At 56.7% G+C, this 19,632-nt stretch overlaps 9 protein-coding genes and 2 non-coding genes across 11 annotated transcripts; 3 read left to right on the top strand and 8 right to left on the bottom strand.

Annotated features, from left to right (window-relative positions):
• Positions 1–1,448: 1,448 nt before the first annotated feature.
• Positions 1,449–2,270, bottom strand: PRX1 (peroxiredoxin 1; the record flags this gene model as incomplete). The annotated part of the gene is made up of 3 exons (XM_071063001.1): positions 1,449–1,776; positions 1,865–2,188; positions 2,251–2,270. 3 exons carry the CDS (start codon positions 2,268–2,270, stop codon positions 1,449–1,451), a joined length of 672 nt encoding a protein of 223 aa, XP_070919102.1.
• A 1,274-nt stretch (positions 2,271–3,544) lies between these two features.
• FAT1_2 (long-chain fatty acid transporter fat1) lies at positions 3,545–5,722 on the bottom strand (the record flags this gene model as incomplete). The annotated part of the gene is made up of 3 exons (XM_071063000.1): positions 3,545–4,699; positions 4,797–5,557; positions 5,641–5,722. 3 exons carry the CDS (start codon positions 5,720–5,722, stop codon positions 3,545–3,547), a joined length of 1,998 nt encoding a protein of 665 aa, XP_070919101.1.
• Positions 5,723–6,983: 1,261 nt separating this feature from the next.
• GPI17 (GPI transamidase component) lies at positions 6,984–8,700 on the top strand (the record flags this gene model as incomplete). The annotated part of the gene is made up of 2 exons (XM_071062999.1): positions 6,984–7,250; positions 7,306–8,700. The coding sequence occupies 2 exons, from the start codon at positions 6,984–6,986 to the stop codon at positions 8,698–8,700; spliced, it is 1,662 nt and encodes a 553-aa protein (XP_070919100.1).
• A 331-nt stretch (positions 8,701–9,031) lies between these two features.
• MFIFM68171_t128 lies at positions 9,032–9,122 on the top strand. Its single transcript is given in 2 exon segments — positions 9,032–9,068; positions 9,087–9,122. It is a non-coding gene; the product is annotated as a tRNA-Phe (tRNA).
• A 210-nt stretch (positions 9,123–9,332) lies between these two features.
• On the bottom strand, positions 9,333–11,160 carry MFIFM68171_07578 (uncharacterized protein; the record flags this gene model as incomplete). Its single annotated transcript, XM_071062998.1, has 2 exons — positions 9,333–10,854; positions 10,913–11,160. The coding sequence occupies 2 exons, from the start codon at positions 11,158–11,160 to the stop codon at positions 9,333–9,335; spliced, it is 1,770 nt and encodes a 589-aa protein (XP_070919099.1).
• Positions 11,161–11,977: 817 nt separating this feature from the next.
• MFIFM68171_07577 (uncharacterized protein) lies at positions 11,978–12,572 on the bottom strand (the record flags this gene model as incomplete). Its single annotated transcript, XM_071062997.1, has 3 exons — positions 11,978–12,197; positions 12,284–12,395; positions 12,455–12,572. The coding sequence occupies 3 exons, from the start codon at positions 12,570–12,572 to the stop codon at positions 11,978–11,980; spliced, it is 450 nt and encodes a 149-aa protein (XP_070919098.1).
• Positions 12,573–12,990: 418 nt separating this feature from the next.
• MFIFM68171_07576 (uncharacterized protein) lies at positions 12,991–13,897 on the bottom strand (the record flags this gene model as incomplete). Its single annotated transcript, XM_071062996.1, has 3 exons — positions 12,991–13,243; positions 13,296–13,637; positions 13,803–13,897. The coding sequence occupies 3 exons, from the start codon at positions 13,895–13,897 to the stop codon at positions 12,991–12,993; spliced, it is 690 nt and encodes a 229-aa protein (XP_070919097.1).
• Positions 13,898–15,095: 1,198 nt separating this feature from the next.
• ILV1_2 (mitochondrial 54S ribosomal protein bL36m) lies at positions 15,096–15,514 on the bottom strand (the record flags this gene model as incomplete). Its single annotated transcript, XM_071062995.1, has 2 exons — positions 15,096–15,185; positions 15,242–15,514. The coding sequence occupies 2 exons, from the start codon at positions 15,512–15,514 to the stop codon at positions 15,096–15,098; spliced, it is 363 nt and encodes a 120-aa protein (XP_070919096.1).
• A 337-nt stretch (positions 15,515–15,851) lies between these two features.
• On the top strand, positions 15,852–17,067 carry MFIFM68171_07574 (uncharacterized protein; the record flags this gene model as incomplete). Its single annotated transcript, XM_071062994.1, has 2 exons — positions 15,852–15,882; positions 16,058–17,067. 2 exons carry the CDS (start codon positions 15,852–15,854, stop codon positions 17,065–17,067), a joined length of 1,041 nt encoding a protein of 346 aa, XP_070919095.1.
• Positions 17,068–17,866: 799 nt separating this feature from the next.
• Positions 17,867–18,745, bottom strand: MFIFM68171_07573 (uncharacterized protein; the record flags this gene model as incomplete). The annotated part of the gene is made up of 2 exons (XM_071062993.1): positions 17,867–18,197; positions 18,330–18,745. The coding sequence occupies 2 exons, from the start codon at positions 18,743–18,745 to the stop codon at positions 17,867–17,869; spliced, it is 747 nt and encodes a 248-aa protein (XP_070919094.1).
• A 524-nt stretch (positions 18,746–19,269) lies between these two features.
• MFIFM68171_t106 lies at positions 19,270–19,343 on the bottom strand. Its single transcript has one exon. It is a non-coding gene; the product is annotated as a tRNA-Asn (tRNA).
• Positions 19,344–19,632: the final 289 nt, after the last annotated feature.

The following is a 19,632-nucleotide window of genomic DNA, read 5'->3' as shown; positions in this document are numbered from 1 at the left end:
CCAGCTCGTGGGGGGGTACGTGGTTCGGTACGAGAGAGGTGATGTGCGTGAAAGGAGGTGAAGCAGCTGCAGGGAAGACGAGATGGCGACTCGCCGAAACCACGAGGGACCCTTTCAAACTCCACCAAGGGAAAAGGTGTGGGGGTGAACGACTGAGCGGCGCTCGAGTAGGGCACGGATCGGTCTGCGGCACCCGCTGTCGGGTCCCGGCGAATAAGCGGCCAGCAATGCGAGCCTTGGCTTTCGAAGCGGGAGCCTCCCAGTACCTTGCGTCGAGTCACCTGCGTGCACAAACCTCCACCAAGCTCTTTCAATTGATCAATCAGAAGAACAACGGCAAGGCGAGGACCGAACTCACAGCCCGCCTACTGCACAGCAACTCACCTTAGTGCAAGAGAAGGGTCCTTACCGCAGCCCTAGCGAGGCTGTGAGGTCTCATATCTCTCGCCGTAACCGAGACCCTCGACCTGATCTGGTTGGTCGTCCGATTGTGCGTCGTGTCGCACAAAGGCAAGGCAGCCCCTCGACTGCCGCCGCTTTGTCAAAGATGTCCATCAATGCATCGTTGCGCCTCCCACAGCTGGGCCCGGCATACCTTCCCATGACCGTAATTCCTCAATTCGCAACCCTTTGAAATGTTAGGTGATGTCTCCTAGGGATTTTTGCCAATATGATTTGAATAGTGGTGGGTTGACTGTGCCACTTCGTCCGGAAGTGCATGGGCTTGATTGTGCCATGATCAAGAAAAAAAGCGGTGGACGGCGCCACGGAACCGGGTCGCCTTCCGCGCGGCGCTTCGTTTTTCTCGAAGCCTCGCTTGCCCTGAAAACGATTCCTCCGCCCCTTGTTCTTTCTATCCTAGTGGCCGAGATGAAGTCTCTTGGACAAACCTTGCAATATCGTCCGGCCCTACCCTTAACACGGAGAGTTAGCGCCGAGTCCTTTTGAAACGAAACATCACCCCTGTGCCGACGACGTGGGGACAAGCTGGAGCCAAACGACCACGAATTGTATCACAAAGCGACATGTTTCCCTGCCGGAATTGTTCTTGCACTATGTACTGTATACTGCCATTGCTACACCTGAGCGTCACCAGCCGCACCAAGCATATTGGGTGAGATGGGACCATACAGCCGGGTCAGGCTTTGTTCCGGCCTTGTTATGGCCTTGCCGGTGTGCAACGGACATATTACCAAGGTCGTAGTGCGATATTTCGCCAAAAATGAACATCAATTTGCTTTGTATTTCTTTTTGCCACAGAAACCCGGATTATAAGCACGGCTCAACAAAGTTTGAGCCACCGTATTCCCCTGGTCCCGTACCCATTCAACGCCTCCCATTTCCGTGCCAGGTGGCAGCACTTCGTATCGATAATATCCCGAGCTCCAGCATCTCTGCTAGCTCAAGCCTCTCCCATCTCCGCCGATCTACTTCTCTCCCTACACTTTTTAAGAATCCTTGGGCAGCGGGGTGAAGCGCAGGTAGGGCTTGACGACGCGCATCTCGGGGAAGATCTTGCTGGCCTCGTCGGTCTTGATGCTGGGGTGGACAATGACGTCGTCGCCCGGCACCCAGTTGATGGGCGTCGTGATCTTGTGCTTGTCGCCCGTCTGGAGCGAGTCGACTACGCGCAAGATCTCGGCGCTGTTGCGGCCGGTCGAGGCCGGGTACGAGAGGATGGTGCGGATCGTCTTCTTGGGGTCGATGACGAACACGGAGCGGATGGTGAAGGCGATGCCCTTCTCATCCACGTTGGTCGTGTCTTGGTAGTCGATCCTGGTTTGGGGGGGGGGGGGGGGGCACCTCTGTCAGAACCCAACTTCTTCGACATCTTTTCCGACCGGTCGAATCTAGTCTCACTTACATGTCATAGAGGTAGGCAACCTTGCGCTCCTTGTCGGCAATGATGGGGAAGTTGACGAGCGAGCCCGTCACTTCGTTAATGTCCTTGATCCAGCCCTCGTGGCTGCCGAGCGTGTTGGCAGAGAGGCCGATGAGCTTGACACCCCGCTTGGCGAACTCGGGCTCGAGGCGCGCCATCTCGCCGAGCTCGGTGGTGCACACGGGGGTGTAGTCCTCGGGATGCGAGAAGAAGACGACCCAGTTGTCGCCGATGAACTCGTGGAAGTCGATGTGGCCCTTGGTTGTGTCGGCCTGGAAGTTGGGGGCAACGGTACCCAGGCGGAGGCTGCCAGGCGAAGCGTGTTAGCATCGAGGGAGAACTCCGGCGGTTCGGCTGAGGGGACTTACGGGGCGCGGTCAGAGGCCATTGTGTCGGTATTGGGATATCTTGAACTTGGTTCAGAAGAGATGGGACTCGCGAGAAATGGATTGCAAAGCAAAGCAGCACACAGATCAAGTGAACGTCAGAGGGGAGCGTCTGGCACGGTGAGGGGCAACAGTGGATAGGTATTTAAAGCTTTGGGACTCGCTTGCGAGGACTTCTTCTGGCCTCTTTGGATTAATAAAGCGCCATCCTTGGCCTCTTCCAGCCCTCCCTACATTTGGCGTTTCCCGCCGACTTCCTCCCCGGGCATGCCCCAAAGCAGCCAGCGATTGCTCATGTTTCTCCTGCGCCGATGCCGTGACGCGGGGCGATTTGCCCCTCCATTGCCCTTCGTTGGGGATAAGAATGCCCCTCATTGGCCCGATTAGGTCTGGCGGCGCATTGCGCGATCAATTGTTCTCCTCATTGGCCAGTTGACTCGAGGTAAATCATTATGTCATTCGACGCTTGTTGTTCGCAACCCGCTGAATACCGCAGGGGTGCTGCGGACCGAACATCGGAGTCTAAGGACAGATTCCCTCTGTATAGTTACAGTATCATTCTAGTATGTCCATTTTCTAGGAGCAAGATGATAGTCCCATCTCTCTAATACAATTCTTCAGTGGGATGTTGCTGTACGTACAAGTTGTTTCGACGAAGATGAAGCGCCTGAGCTCTGGACCAAGCTGCTTGAAATCGGCGCAGCAACCCTGATGGATGGCTGCCATTGCCGTGGATTGGCCGGGCGGTGGTTGCAACGGGCCGGAGAAGTGCCTCGTGGCTTGTCGTCGGAAACGATCCTGGTCTAAAGTGTGGGGGACATTTCTATCGACCTCGCCGGGTTCTACACTACACTATGAAACCAATCGTCTGCCGCCCAAGGTCGCACGGTTCGTGAGCCAGTCTCCGGATGTCACGACTAACGATCCGGCCGGCCTCCAGCAACCTGGTCAGTCAGATTTTGGAGCTGCTGGGTCCGAGAGATCGGCACCTGCACATCTATACTCGTCCCAGCCGCTTCGCCCTGCAAGGGGCTTGGTGTGATATAAAATCCGTGCCACCCACGGGATGCATGAATCCCTGACCGCCGGGAATATCCGCTGGGGAGAGACCTTCTCTTGTCCCAACCGCAGTGCTTGGAGACTGAAGCAAAATGGCATGGCACGATACAGTGACATTATCGTACAGGGCATCTCGAGAGGTATCAAGAGTAGACTAACCAAGATGGACAAGAAAACGAGAAGGAGGAAGGGTATATCTCAGTCATGCAATCATCTATCAGAGCTTGATACGGCCACCTTGCAGAGCCTCCCAGTCTTTGCTCCCGAACTTTACATAGGAATCGCCCTTCAGCCAAAAGACGTGGTCAGGGCCCGTCCTGCTGGGATCCACGCCTTCGCTGCGCAGATCGTTCTTCTGCTGCTTGTTTGTGCCGGTAGTCTGAATTGCGCCGTTGCTCATGACGCGGATAAAAAGTGGCAAGGCGTACTTGGGCAATCCTCTTCGGACGTGTTGGGCTAGCGCCTTCAGCGTCTCGGTGCTTGGTTGGCCACTCTCGCCTACTAATGCCGACGGTTGGAAAATGATAGCGGCGCATCCGGCACGGCCCTCGTGATGCGGGAGTTCCACGCCGTAAACAGTGGACTCGAGGACGGTTGGATGCAACCCGACGACCTGTGCGACCTCGGCGGTTGATACGTTCTCGCTCTTCCAACGGAACGTGTCACCAATGCGGTCCGTAAAGTATACCCGGTTCTCACTATCCCAACGCACCATATCGCCAGTGCGAAACCAAGCGTCGCCTTTGCTAAAGACGGACCTCATGATCTTACTCGATGTCGCATCCTTGTCCCCGTAGTAGCCTTGGAAGCGCGAGTCGACGTTGTGCGGCGGCAACTTGAACAATAGCTCGCCCGGATCGCCCCGACGCGCCCGGATACAGAAGCCTGTCTTGGGATCTCGGTATGGAAGCTCCGTCTCGTGGTCCACCTCAACGACAGCGACGGACCTGCCGAGGATGACGGTGTAAAGGGAACCGCTGCGGCCCACGGCGCCCATGCTATAGTCGTTTCGGCTTAGGTTCCACGTGGCAAAGCTACCCTCGGTCGAGCCGTAAAATTCGGCAATAGTCTCGATGCCGAAGCGCTCCTTGAATCGGTTCCACACGTCCGGTCGCAGGCCATTGCCAAGGGCAACGCGCACATTGTGTTTGCGGTCAAGGTTCTCACCAGTGACCGGGTCGGTGCGTGTAGGAGCCGATAGCAGGTAACGACAGGTTTCGCCCACGTATTGGATAATGTTGGCGTTATGTCTTCGGACATCGTCCCAAAACGAGCTGGTCGAGAACTTGCGACTCATGGCGAACGTGGCGCCCATAGAGAGGGCGTGAGCGAAGCCAAGTAACATAGCGGTGCTGTGGTAGAGAGGCATAGCCTACGCGACACGTTCCAAGTCAGCTCGATACGGTTCAGCGCTGGCGACGTCATGCTAAGGCTCGTCGAGGCGCGCCTCTAGCAAGTCTCGGACTAACCGTGTAGAAAACATCGTTCTTAGTAGTTCCAATCCAGCGGGACGTAAACCCTCCGACGACTGCAAGCTTGGCCCACGAAACTATCGCAGCCTTAGGCAGTCCCGTGGTGCCACTGGTGTATATGAGAATGCCCATGCCATTCTCCGTGGCGTCGTTCCGGACCTCATCCGGAGGCCGGATGGGTTCCAGGGACAGCATCTGTCTCTCAAGCTCAGGCGTTACCACCTCGAAGCTGGTTCCGCTTAGCTCCGACCGAACATCCTCCCCGACATTCCCAGAAACCACGGGGTCGACTAGAACAAGCCGGGCTGTGGCCTTTTTTATGCAATGCGTAAGGGGCTTGCCGCTGAGGTTGTAGTTGATCAAGGCGGGCACCGCGCCGAGGGCCCAGAGGGCAAGAAGCAAGAAGACGAAAGTGTCAGTATTCTGGAAGTCCAGAGCAACCAACTCGCCCTTTTTGACATCGCGCCGGTCCCTCAGCCAATTAGCGTAGCGTAGCACGGTGTCATAGGCCTGAGCGTAGGTGTAGGTTCGGTCCTCGAAGCGCAAAAAGAGACGGTTCTCAGAGGACTTGGAGGTAGCTAGGTCCTCGAAGCGGTAGAAGAAGTTCAGTCGCCCGCGGTTCGTCCACCAGGCGATCTTGGTGATCGTTGGGACGATGGACTTGAGCAGGCCATAATCGTAATACAGTAAGGTCCGGGCATTGACGTAGGCCGCCGCCGCAGCCAAGGCCGGAACGGCCACGGGCAGAGGTAGAGGCACTAGCGGTGACGGCGGCTTGTTAGTTGGGGGCTCCACAGGCCGATGCGAGAACGTAGATCGGTCTGCCTGTTCAGTCACTTACGAGCAGCCATCACGATACGAAGTATCGCGGACGATAGATCAGCGGCGATGACAGTTGGCACCGGCTCAAAATACGAAAGCATGCAAAACCTTCAGGCCTCGCTACCATGAGCCGCTCATGTACACAAAACCAACTGCGACTCGGGGGACAAGAAAGCGCTGAGGTGGGGAATCGCAGCCCTCCCGGGCTTCGGGAACGTTTGCTTTATTCGAGGTAGTTCCTGGCATTTATCTGGAAATCTTGGATTCGCCTGGGCAACCCCACGAGAACCAGCGATTTACAGGGATCGAGTGGCGCCTAGCTGGACAGATGGATACCAGATTCGGATAGCGTTACCTAGGACAGCTTGGAACGAGAGGGCGACGACGGGAAAGGTGCTTTTTCACCATCGCTCTCTGGCCCGACAGCCAGGAGGTCAACACGGCCGAAGAACCATCAGCGGCAATGATTGACACGCGTGTTGCTGCGCAGTCGCCGCCCAGTAAGCAGATGCAACACGGGTTTGCGCAGCATGGCAATTTGCCTCGGTTCACGAGGCCCAGGATAGGCCAGCCAAGAAACCCCGGGTGGCCGGACGCGATCAGGAACCTCTGGGCATCGAGAAAGATGCAGCCAGGATACGGCTGGCCGTGGCCGTAGCCGTGGCTAGGGGGCGGGGTAGAGTAGCTGCCCGTGGTCACTCGCCTTCGCTTGGTATGCAGTTCGCTAGTGTACTATGTAGTTGCAGTGGGACCAAATTCTGGTCGGGGGAAATCGCCAATAGATCGAATAAACCATGCCGGGAGACGCATAGGGAAACGGTTAAATTGGTCGCAAGTCGAATGCGGCTCAAAACTGAAATGAGCAAAACATGCCCTGCAGAGCGAGAGGAACCAGCCATTTCTTTGGGTCGCAGAACAAACCTGTTTCGCTGTTTCGCTGTTTCGCTGTTTCGCGTTGACGGGAAGACCGGGCGGGAGGTAAGCAAGGAAGGACGGAAGGAAGGAAGGAAGGAAGGAAGGAAGGAAGGAAGGAAGAAAGGGACGAGGGAAGCAAGCTCCGACCAGGTTCAAGTGCTGTTCCCTGCAGCGGGAGAACCGAAGTTGATCTGATATGCATGTAGAATGCCGGCCATGGACCCTTGTCCCCATGTGAAGCCGAAGCAGCACGGAACCCTTGGTGGGTGCTGCCCCCTGTTTCCGTCGCTTATCGTTGCCCCAGTGCATGAAATTTGCGGCAGCCTTATCTCCACGTGCAGCGCTAGCCCCAATTAGACGAAAAGGACCTGATGGGTTGGTCGCGCGGGCAGACAGTAGCGTGTCGGCGCGCAGAAGAGTGTCGATGGACCGACCGCCCGCATCGCCATGTCTCTCCAACAATCGCCGGATCACGGTGCGGCAGAATCTCAAAGCTCGACATCTGCAACAGTGCCGGTGACATCGAGCAATGGGACAGCAGCGCGAAAGCAGCCGCCACCCGAAAAGCCGTCCGACATCCGGCGACGCAGCCACGTCATTCTCTCGTTCTGGCTGATCGTGCTCTTCCTGGGCCTGCCAATATGGTGGAAGACAACAACCATCCCGCGCGCCGATCTCCCGCTGGAGGAGATGCTGGACTGGGCTGATGGCAAGGTATGCAACCGGCTGTCCCGTAGCTCGTAGGGTCCCCTAACATCGCTTGTCGCAGGCCTGCCGCCCCGTCTTTCCCCTGCGCATCTCCATCCAAGCCAACTCGCTCCAAGATCAAGAGGCCCAGAACCTGCTCCGTCTCACCCAGCATGCCCTCGACGACCTCAACGACTTTTCTGGACATCACTTGCGGCTGCAATTAGCACCACCATCCAGCGATGCCAGCGAGAGCCACGATGGTGACAGTGCCTTGACCATCCGCCTGATTCCCGGCGAGACGACGTCGGCGACGCTCGATCCGCATGAACCAATCCTCGACATAACATACCCGCCCAATGCCATTCCCTCGCCCACTTCATCCTCGTCCTCGCTCGCTTCGTACGTTGCCGGTCAACTACGGTCAACCTTTGCCGAGGAGCAAGCAACCATCTCGTACTTGCTGTCCACCAACTCGATCCCTTCGGAGCATCGTCCGCAAGGCCTCTCGCCGGAAGTTGCCGAGTCCCTTTCCAAGCGCACAACGAGGTCGCTGAAATACGCGCCGACGTACCACCTCACCTTCTCCCTTTTCACGAGCGGGCCGCTGCCGAGTAGTTGGGATATTGAGGCGGCCATTGACGAGTACATGAAGCCCGTGCTCGACGTGCTCTCGCCGATTCACAACTTCACCATCGATACTCAGGTGCAGCTGTATGCCACGCCCGGGGTTCAGAATCAGGTTCTCAATAAGGAGGATCTCTCATCCTTCATCAATGCCGCCGAGTGGCCGCTGTCGCCGTCGATTGGCGGCGCGCCAACCATCAACTTTCTCGTCTTTGTCGGGAACCAGACCATCGCCACGCCGTCGCAGAGCTCGAGGGACACGGAGAGTTCGACAGCGCACTCGTGGCTGATTCCCCAGTGGGGCACAGTCTACCTTTTGTCTCTCCCCGACGACGTGACGCATCTCACTGCCTCGTCGCTCAAGCAGCCGCTCCTGACCTTCACCTCGCACCTCCTCTCCCTAACCGGGACTCCGCAGTCGGGCTCCCTCCCGCTGCGCCTCTCGACGCTCGCGCGGATCCGCTCCGCCGACCTGCTCCTGCGGGCTTCGTCCACGCTCGGCTCGCTCGCGCGTCTCGCGCTCGCCCTGCCGTCCATCTCGATCCCCGGCAGTGTCGCCGACGGCGTGTCCAAGACCATCTCGCACCTACGGCTGGCGTGCGAGACGCTGGGCGGTGCCGAGGGTTTGGCCCACGCGCGCATTGCCGAAGCGGAGGCCGAGCGAGCGTTCTTCGAGAAGAGTATGGTCGGGCAGCTTTATTTCCCCGACGAGCACAAGATTGCCGTCTACTTGCCGTTGTTGGGGCCCGTAGCGGTGCCGCTGGTCATGGGGCTAATTAACGAGCTCAGGGCGTGGAGGAAGAGGAGGAGGGAGATGGCGGAGAAGGCGGAGGGGAAGAAGAGAGAGTAGATGGGGGTAGGATAGCGGCGTTGTGGGTGTGGTTTACTAAGCCTTTCTTGATTCTTGATGCATCATAGGGCGTAGATATAAAGTCATTTCGATACCTGGCATTATTTTGTGTTTGCTTAATAGGGGTTGCAATTGCTTTTGATTTTGTCTGTACGCTTAATTTTTAGGCGTCACTCTGATCCATGTCTACCCTGGTTTCCCTTGATCTTGGACTTGAACAGCAATAATACGACCCCCGCCCCCGTTTCATCACAGGGGGAGAATGTTGCAACCCGTGGTCGCCTGTGGCACGGCACCATAGGCTAGAGAAAATGATCAGAATTCCAACAATGCGGGTTTAGCTCAGTTGGGAGAGCGTCAGACTGAAGTAAAACTTCGGGAAGTCAATCTGAAGGTCGTGTGTTCGATCCACACAAACCGCACTGCACAAAGATCCCCGCACCTGGGATCACGACTTTTTTTAGCCCCTTGTTAGGGGGCAAGGCCCCTATCATCGTACCACTCCGTTTCGTCTTTTTTTTTTCTTTCTTTCTATTTTTATACAAGTCGTGTTCCATTTTGAAGCAGCCATAGTGCGTCCAAAAAGTCTATTATAACCCAAGGCTGTAGTTTTAAACATGGATAATGCTCTATTATGTTGACCTCGGCCTCCTCCTCACCCTGACTGGTATCTTCCTGTCTGGAGCCATGGCGCCCGTCGGGAAGACGCTCAGGTCTGGCCTCGCCTTCTTCGCCGACGCGGGGTCTATCAGCTCAAGCTCGAATTCCTGCAGCATAACGGCCACGGCGGCCATCATCTCCTGCTTGGCAAAATGCCGCCCGGGGCAGATCCTGACGCCGCCGCCATAGGGGAAGAAGTAGCCCTGCAGGGCCGACGTGTGGTTGACGATCTTTGCGGTTTTGTCGTCGGCGGGCGTCCTCTCCCGCTGCTTGGCGGAGGAGCGGTAGATGGCCTCGTCGGGCCTGCGCACCGGACCGCTGGCCGGATCGTCCGGGTACTCGAGGAAGCGCTCCGGCCAGTAGCTGTCGACGGGGTACTCGGGCTTCCCGTTGGGCAGGATGCGCCCCGTGTTCCAGAAGCGCAGGTCGTGCGCGCCAAACCAGCTGATGGACAACATCAGCGAGTCCTGCGGCATCTTCCATCCGCCCAGGTCGAAGTCCGGGGTCACGGGGTTGCGCGCCGACGTAGTCGCGACGCAGAAGCGCAGCGCCTCGAGGTAGATGCCGTTCAGGAGCGGCTTGCCGCACAGCGCCGACACGTCGAACGCGTCTTTGGCGCTGTCGAAACACTCCTCCATCTCGGCCGCGACGCGCTCGCGCAGGTTCCGCGACAGCAGTACGTTGAGCAGCGCCCACCCGGTCGCCGGGATCACGTTAGCGTTGGCGGCCCACAGCAGGCCGAGGTCCATGCTGGCGGCGCCGTCGGGGGACGCCCCTGCGTTGTCGAACACCTCGGCGCGCATGCGCAGGAGGCGGGACCCCCAGTTGGGCTCGTAATCGACGTCGGCGAGGGACGGGTCGTGGTAGCGGGCACGCTCCATCGCGTGCCTGCGCCACTTCTTGACCGACGCCAGCACCCGGTCCCGGGCGGCATAGGCCTTGGGCGCCAGCCAGCGCGGCGTCCGGCGCAGGTAGGTCAGCGCGTGGCTGTCAAAGTCCCAGAAGTCGCGGCCGAAGTCCGGGCAGAGCTCAAAGATGCGCTCGCCGACCATCGACACACAGGCGGCGTGGAACATCTCGCCCCGCAGAAAGGCGAACAGGTCCGGCAGCTCGATCCACTCGTCGCTGACCAGCGGCGTCTTCCGCAGACGGTTCGTGTAGGTGGCGATGAAGCGCGTCGTCATGCTGTCGAGCGCCGCGCCGTTCAGCATGGCGTGGAGGTCGCGGTGCTGGTGGTAGAAGATGCGGTGGGCGGGATCCATATGCTCCCATCCCTCGAGGGGCTTCGCGTTGCCGCCAGAGCCATCGCGCTGGAAGATGCTAAGATCCTTGGCTGGCATGCCGAACTGGTCCCGCATGGCGACCACGATGATGGGCTTCGACGACAGGTCCCGGGCATTCTTGAACATGGCCTGGATCGGTTCCCCGTACGGGATGTAGTACATGTTCTCGAGTCCCACATTGAGGCGGAACGGCACCTTCCCAAAGCGCCTCCTATCGGAGGGTGAGCTGGTTGCGTGACGGACATCCAGGGGTTTGCGGCTCAACTTACAGCGTCCGGGTCAGGAACCCTTCCGTGCCGTAGGCGAATTGGAGCGTATTGCCCACAATCGGCACGGCATACGGGACCAGCGGAGGGTCACCTTTGCCGCGGACATTTTTGATCCATGCGGCGCTGAGGAATGTTATGGCGTAGGTGAGAAGAAGCGGCAGCAGCACGACTGCGGCAGCAAAGGTGAAGCGTCCGTCCCAAGACGACTGCCCACTGCCAAGCAGCGATTCCAGCAACATCGACGCCATACTGCGTTTGCTTGCCGCTGTGGACGAAGAGAACAGGATCTTAGGAAAATCGTTAGTAAGACTTTAAATTTGATGCTTGACTGCGCCGCCATCCGACGCCATTGGTGCGACTTAGTTCAGACGTGATCATTGGCGCATCTATCCCTGTCGTCGTCAGCCCTCCGAGACCACATCAATCAACAAGGCTGACGATCAATCCGCCCACGTTAAGTGTGGAAAATTACAGTCACGAGAACGGCAACAATGGCGACGTGCGCCTTAAGCCTCATTTCTTGTATTTGAAAATGTATTGTCTTGCTTTTGCAACCCCCTAGCAGTGGGAGAATTTGGAAGGTTTCCTTAACATCAGTGTCACCACCCCGGCCACTTGGACCTCTGGATTCTGTGCTCCCATCAGGGAGATCATGACCTCTAGTCAGACACCACCATGTACTATGGTGGCACCTAGGCTTTGTGTCATCGTGTTACTAGTATCAATTGCCCGCGCAGAATAAGAGGTCTAGCTATCTAGTTAGTGTGTTGTCATTACTAATGTCAAAGACCCCCTTTCCTCCTGCTAGGTTATTAGGTGAAAAGATTATCCGCACCACAGGGTATCGCCAGTCTCAAGGGAACCACCCATTCGTTCTTGCTCTTTCATTGAGCGATTTAAAGAGCGGAGAACCAAGAAAGCCTGAGATCCGGAGATCAGTTTAACCCGCAGAAAAATTATAGCCTCCTGTTCCCTCTCATACCGGAGTTTGAATCACTCGTTGCATGCACCAGCATCCCAAACCCAAACCAAAACCCAACCATCAACTACTCCCCCCCCCGAGTTTCATTGTCGCTGGGCGTTGGCGGTCATGCCCGGCACCCTCATGGGTTCTTCCGGCTTATACTGCGCCGTGATGCCTTCACTTGCAAAGCGAGTCTTGAGCTCGTCATCCTGCTGTAGAAGCGCGCAGGCGCAGCAAAAACACGAAACGAGGCAGTCATTGGTATTGCTGCCCTTGATGTCGTAACGCCGGCGAATCTCGGCTCTGTGCTTCATGATGTCCCTGGGTTCAGCAGCAAATTGATTGATTAGTCCCATCGCTAATCAGTACGTAAATTAGGCTATCGGGCCAGGTTTGTGGATGCTTACAGGAAACATAACGAGGCCAATATATGATTGAAGGCAAACTCCTCGCAGTCGGCGTTCTTTTCCTCGGCCTCCACTGTCGGATCACGGAGCCGTTGGGCGGTCTGGCCGTAGACTGCGAACAGTTAGTTATAGAATATGCCGAGCAAAGTCTTCCGGAAAGTTGCCACCCACTGATGCATGGACATGTCACGGCCTTCCAGAAGGTCCCGCATGGTGTGCATCGGACGAGTCCCGTCTGCCATTCTTTGGTAGCAGCCTGTTGGTTCTGCTGGTGCTTCTGTTCTTCCATGGCGGTATGGTTAGTTTGGCTGGAGATCATGGGCTTTTTCTGAGTCGGCACGTACGAACCGGGGACAGGAGTTTAAGTAACGAGAACGTAGCGGGCATCTGCAACTCATCGGCGCCCGCTCACTCACGCTCAGCCGGGTCCACAGCTTCAACTAAGGTGGGACCGGGATATCATGCCAGGGGCTGACATGGGACGGGGATTTGCCAAGACGGCGTAAGATACAATCGGCGGTGGATTTTGTTGAATATGCAAGGGTCTGTGGCTGAAGCCTTAGAGATGGTTGGCGAATCACGGCCCGAAGAAATACGCAGCCTGGCGAGTCCTACTAGTTGCCTGAAGAGCTGAGAGTGCCCGCGGTGATGCATAACAAGTTTGTGTCAAAGTGTGAGCCGGCTAGGCGTTTCGGGATGCTGCTTGTTTAAGACGTCGGGTTCTTAGTAGTTTTTGGCCTAATCATCTTGCTCATAATGACATAGTCCGGGGTGAAGGTCTTTCCATATCTGAGCCTCCGAGGCCCGGGAGAGATGTCGTCTTTTTCAAAGCCCAACTTCTCGTAGAAAGCCAGCCCGCGCTGATTTGACAAGAAGCATGTCAGCATGACCTTTGTCACGGGCGGCAGGTTTGCGGCAACAGCCGAGTGGAAGCTCATGAGCAACGAGCCGAGACCGGTCCTGTGGCATCGGTCAGCATCGAGGGCTTTGCTTGCAGAGTGTTGGCTCGTACCCCTGGAGCTCTGACTGAAGATGAATCTCGTAGCAGTAGATGACGGGCTCGCCCTCCTCGTACGTTGGCATCAACGAAGTGAAGCCGCGAATGGCTTGCGTGTCCTTCTCCTTGACCAAGATGTAGCGCAGTTCGGGAGACCTCATCTCTGCGAGTTTCTTTTTCGGATGCCACTTGCCAGCCGAGTTTTCATAGTCTTTCCGACTGGTCTGCTCAATTAGAGAGAAACAAGCCTGAAGTTCTTCCTCACTGAGGTTACCAGCGCACGCCAAGTTGATGTTGTACCCGGTGCCCGATTGTGGATGCATCCAAGTGGTCACCCAGGATGATGCACCTGAGCTGCTAGATGGGATTCGCCTGGAGTCAGCCCGAAGCCGGAGCGAACGAGATGAGAGGAACACAGGAGCGCAAGCGGAAGCGGCAGGATATGCTCAAGGACGGCCGTCGGTTCAATAGGATGTCCCACTGGGCCGCTAGATTTACCAAAAGGGAAGAGCAAAGACAAACCTAGGCTCTAAGTAATCGGCCATAAACTGCTCATCGGTCTTGCGGTTCGCAAGTTCCAGTGGGTTTGTCGGCGCCCGCCGCCGCTTGCCCTTCATTGTAAGCGATTGAAACGGCCCGACACCAAACTGACAGAAGTGTGTTGGTCCAAACCCTCCCGAAGCTTCCCCAACGCGTCTGCCAGAGTCTTGGGGTCGCAGTCTTGGCATTGGCGCCAACGCACGTGGTTTCGCGTGCGGCCTTTCTGCTCGGCCCCGCGAGGCCACCGTCGGATGGTGGTATGAATCCCTTTCCCTTGCATTCTACGTACCTGGCGAGACAATTGCTTTCCCAGCGAATATCATGTGCAGCACTTCGTAGTTATCCTTCTTTCACAACCGTCTAAAGGGCTTGGCTTGGCATCTACAATGTGGGGCCCACAGCGATGACGTGAAGCAGCTGCAATCGCGGCTTTCCAGGGGAAATTTTTTGGAAACCTTGGCTTCATCGCAAGAATCACCGGCCCAGTCTCGAGTAACGAACTTGAGCTCGATGGCCCGGGCAGAAGCGACAACGCCAATGTCATCCTAACACTTTTCACCCAGTTTCACCGCGATTGATGCGTCCTCGTCTGGCCCCGGCGTGGCGGCCCCTTCGCACCTATGCGACAGGTGCACACTCGCGTCTTGGCCCGACGCTGAGTTTGGAGCATGTATGCGCCCTGCTGAGTCTCACAGCCTGGTCCCTCTTAACCTGCCAATACAGTTTATCCAACGAGCACGCGTCCTCTCTTTTTACCGGGCTATTCTCCGCAGCACGCGCCAAATCGCCGACCCGGCCACTCGCACTGAGACAAGGAAGTTCGCACGAGACGAGTTTGAGCGCCACCGAGGCGTCACAGATATTGTCCGTTTCACTATCACCGCAGATTACCCATGAATACTAACACAAAACAAGAGTCACATCCGATACCTCCTCTCGACAGGCAAGACGGAATGGGAGAATATGGAGAGATATATTCACGGACTGTAAAGCAATGAACAACGACCGATTGCCCCAATCTAACCGGGATTTGGCACTCGCGTCTGCTGGTGTCTCGCTCCATGGCGACTAGAACCCCAGCTTGACATGAGGGTACTCCGGACTAGCGCAGCAAGCAGCCACATACCACGGCTTGAGCAGCAACCGCTTATGTCCCGTGGGTGCATGACCCTTCCCAAACCGGTATATACCTCCCCAATTGTACATATCGTACAGAACACCGCCATTTGGACTATGTATATCAGATTTTTTGCACCAAACTACCTTGCCCCCCGCCTATCCCTGGCGCTGCTTATGCTTCGGGTTGGCCGGGCATATTATGTAGCGATAACCCGGGTGCCGCTTGTTTGCTTTCCGCCGGACGACCTGCCGCGGGAAACATCAGTCCCGCATTCTCGCCGTGCAATTAAACTACAGCTCACCTTGCAATGCTCGCACCGCTTCTTGATGGAGCTGCGCACCTTCATCCCCCTCGTCTGCTGCTTCTGAAAAGCCGCCAGGCCACTCGTAACGCTCGGTCCGCTCGCGGAAAGCACCATTGTCCTGGGGTAAGATACGCTCTGCGAGAGGCATCGTGTCTGCGTCGGCGCCGAGGAGAGGGTCGGCCGGGCCGAGAGGGACAGGGCGCGCATCGAGGACGTGAGCGACTTGGTTGCCGATGCGGCGGACCGCGACAGGATCGATAGGCTCGCCATATTTGTGGTTAGCTGCCAGGAGGCGGCGAGCGGGTGTCGCAGGCGTGATTGAACTGTCGGCGGCGTGTCGTCGGTCGGCAGTTCAGGAATTGAAGACGGCCTGTGGAGAAGATCGTGAGAGCCTCGAACGGCTTGGCACGGTCACGTGTGAACTCCAAACACAACTCTGACCCTAACCCTCGTTCCTGCCCAACACCTCACTAACACAGAAACACCAGTCCAAGGAAACCAAGTTGGGGAGAGTCCGGAGTCCGAATGAGCCCCTCAGATCAATGATGCCATTCATAGTTACCAAAACTCCCATCTTCCAGCATCCACAGCCGCCCCAGAGATCACAATGACTCCCCCTTTGATCACTCTCGAGGAGCGTATGTACAGCCAGCCAACCACAGCCGGAGCCTATTTTCCCCCCTTTCCGTTACCTCTCCTTGATTACAGCCACTAGAGTACATGCCAAACCCTTCCGCACCCAGTCCTCCTACATCTTTCCACCTAAAAAGCCAAGAAACGAGACGAACTAACCCGGCCATCCACAACTAACAGACTTCTTCTCCACCTCCTCCCCGGCCTCCCTCAAAGCAAGCTACTCAGAGCAGCTGAAGCACGTGCCCAACGTCTATGCCAAACTAACCGACCTCACCGGCGACCCCGCCGGGCCCCGCCGCCGCGACATGGCCGCCGGCCGCGTCGCCCTCCAGGTGATCAGCCACGTCCCGGGACTGGCGGGGTACGACGCGGCGGCGTGCCGGGCGGCCAACAACGAGCTGCGGGCGGCGGTGCGGGAGGAGGAGCGGCGGGCGGGGGGGACGGCGCGGGAAGGGAGGGCGCGGTTCGCGGGGCTCGCGGTGGCGCCGATGGCGGATCCCGCCGCGGCGGCTGCCGAGCTGCGCAGGGCGGTGGCCGAGCTTGGGTTCGTCGGCGCCCTGGTGGACAACCATGCCCGCGGCCGCTTCTACGACGGCCCCGAGTACGACGTGTGGTGGGCCGCGGCCGAGGAGCTCGGCGCGCCCGTCTACCTGCACCCGTCGTGGCCCAGCGAGGAGGTGGCGGCGCGGTACCGCGGCAACTTCGCCGAGGCCGCTGCCGCGAGCATGGCGTCGAGCGGGCTGGGCTGGCACGCCGATACGGCGCTGCATGTGATGCGGCTGTTTGCCTCGGGCTTGTTTGATAGGCGGCCCGCGCTCAAGATCATCATCGGGCACATGGGCGAGACGATCCCGTTTCTGTTGCAGCGGATCCAGGCGCTGAGCCCACGGTGGGGGACGTTCCGGCGGGATTTCAAGACCGTCTATGACGAGAACGTCTGGATCACGACGAGCGGCGTGTGGAGTGTTGACCCGATGCGGTGTATACTGGCAAACACTCGGGTCGACCGCATTCTGTATAGTGTTGACTACCCCTTCCAGAAGAATGAGATTGGGCTGGCATGGATCAAGGAACTGGAGGAGAGCGGGCTTGTCAATGACGAGCAGCTCAAGGCGATCGCGTACGGAAACGCCGAGAAGCTGCTTGGGGTGAAGGCGCCGGTTGTTGGGGAGGAGGCCCTGAATTGAGGGTCCCTAGCACCCAGGTTAGTAAGACACTTGAAGTGTAGAGCTGAAATCACCGCCATCCTATCGTATTCTTTCACATGAGATTGTAGCCTGCAGGCCTATGGGATGCTTGACATCTTTCGCTCCGTCCTTCACAGAATCCGTCGATGTTTCTGTGTCTTTTTATTCTGCATCAGGTTCTGGCCTTGATTCCAAAGTTATTCTTCTTATTTGACTTACCGCTCGATTGCAACAACTTAATTGAAAGTGTCCACGAGCGTATATGAGTATGGAGCTGTCACAGAGCAATGATCTTGACTAGGCGCTAGTTTTCATCGTTTCTGACTGATGGTCCAGCTGTAATCATGTTAAAACGGCGGCTCCCTCATTCCCCCAAGAGCTTGTGCTGATAAGACGAGCATGTGGCGCAGCAATAACTTGAAGGCCTGGTTTTACAGGTATATAACTATACATCTCTTAAACTATCCTCAACCTTTGCCGTTCCCTTTTTGTCTTGAATATCAATATGCGGAAGGAGGGAGTAATTATACTTGAGCGCAAGGACCGCCTCTTGTTCGATATACAATGGTCTCTGGCATCTCTCACATTGTTAGTTCGTTAGTACTAGTTCCTCGGTTTTCCCTGTATGTAGCCACAGTTCGAATTGGTAATGTCATATCTCTTAATGCTAGCGAACCGCTCTCTGGTCCTCTGTCCTAGTCAAGGCAGCTGACAACCCCAGAGCAACCTTATTTGAGACGTCAGCACACTCTAAGCTCTCCAAACAATCCCAACCTTTCATACCCACCTTAGGTCTGGATCAAAGAAACCAGCTAGCCAACGCAACAGCACCCGGAATCACAGCTAGTCCCATTCCAGGAACCGTCAGCTCAGCACCAGCTGAATAACTCGTAGTCGGCGACGCCGTACCCGTGGCCGTAGGGACCTTCTCAAGGCCAGCTGTCACGGTAATAGGGATGCTGTGCGCTGCGACATCGGTGAACACTGTCCGGATGGACTCAATCGCGACGTCGCTGCCGCTGCCCCAGACACTCGACCCCCAGCGTGTACTAGACCTCCGCGAGCTCGTCAACTGCCCCGCACACGAGGCCCATGTGGAGTCGGCTATGTCGCAGGTGGCTGTCCCCCCTCTGTCGCGTTGGGGCGAGGTGAGTTAGGTTTCTTGTGTTATGGGAAAACAAAAAGGGAGGGTGTGGTGCGGATGAGATCCGGATAGCTGGTGTCGGTGGTGATCAGGAGCTTGGAGAGGAGGGTGCTCATACACGGTGATCAGAGTACTTTCGGTAACCAGCCGCCACGGATCCTCAGTCGGCGCTTCGGGCTCCCCATCGGTTGGCCGTCTGAGTCTGCCGAGATACGTCTCGCGGTGGATGTCCAGCGCCATGCTCGTGGGGTCAACCGTCACGCTGGCACCATGGATGTAGTGGCAAGGGGCAGAGTCTTGTTCGGCAACCTCACACATAATCCAGTAGTGGGTTTGGGAGAGGCTGGGTATGACGTTCATGATTGAGGCGTAAACTGGGGGTATGAGACTTGGTTGTACCGGGTTTATGATAAAGAGGCTCGTGGTACGAGGTGTGGAGTCGATGCTTGCTGTTACTGGTGTCGTAGCTACTATTAGTGCCGTTGCTTCTCGGATGATGGCGCTAAGAAGCGCGAGCCAGGCGTAGAGGGCCATGGCCGCGCTGTAAAGAAGCTGCAGCTGATGATTCTTGTTGAACCGATTTCAATGACCACACACAATTCATGTAAAAATGAATACCAAACTTTGCACAATCTATATCCGGTGGCACCCGCCAGGAATGGCGCACTTGTGACTTAAGTTCCCAATCCGGCATTAACTGCTACGCCAGAACCACGCATCGCACCCTGACCCTGGGATCAATAGCCTATACAAAACGTCGTATGGATTTGGCGGGCTTGGCGGACCTCAAAGGATTCAACTAGTGACTTGGCTACACCACACTAAGCCCTCCTCCTCGCAAGATCACATCCACGTTTCACGAGGCATAACGCTTTGGAGTGGCAGTTCTTTCTCCATATGTAAAGCACATCCATACCCACTCCAAGAGTTGTTACCTACAAACAAAAAAATATCCGGCTATACTTATTGAGGATTTAACAGCTGAGGATCAGAGTAGAAACTGTGGGACAGGGGTGGAAGCCATAAGATGAACCCGTCAAAAAAAAAATGCAGATCTTCTCCTCCGGGAAGGCTCGAACTTCCAACCTCCTGATTAACAGTCAGACGCGCTAACCAATTGCGCCACAGAGGATTAACTACGTCTATCCGGGGTTCTAAATGTCTTTGAACAAACACTTACCGTACCTTGGTCGGCAGCCAAATGAAGGCTTGTTGGTGATGCGGCAGGTAAAGTTCCGGGCGCTGGTAGCAGGCTAGGACCGAGGCGGATGAGTGATGGTGGCGAACAGGAGACAGTGGCGACGGTTCCGTGTAAGCAGGCTCGATCCGAGGCGAAGAACGAAGTGTCTCCAATATACAATACATGTGGTGTTGCGAATGGGAAATTCGAAATCCTATCTAAACGTAGTAATTCCGATCGA

The sequence above is a fragment of the Madurella fahalii genome, assembly GCF_045866475.1.
Source record: "Madurella fahalii IFM 68171 DNA, scaffold_4, whole genome shotgun sequence".
NCBI classification, from domain to species: Eukaryota; Fungi; Ascomycota; class Sordariomycetes; order Sordariales; genus Madurella; species Madurella fahalii.
The sequence above is the reverse complement of the archived record's forward strand: the minus strand, read 5'-3'. Positions and strand labels throughout refer to the sequence as shown.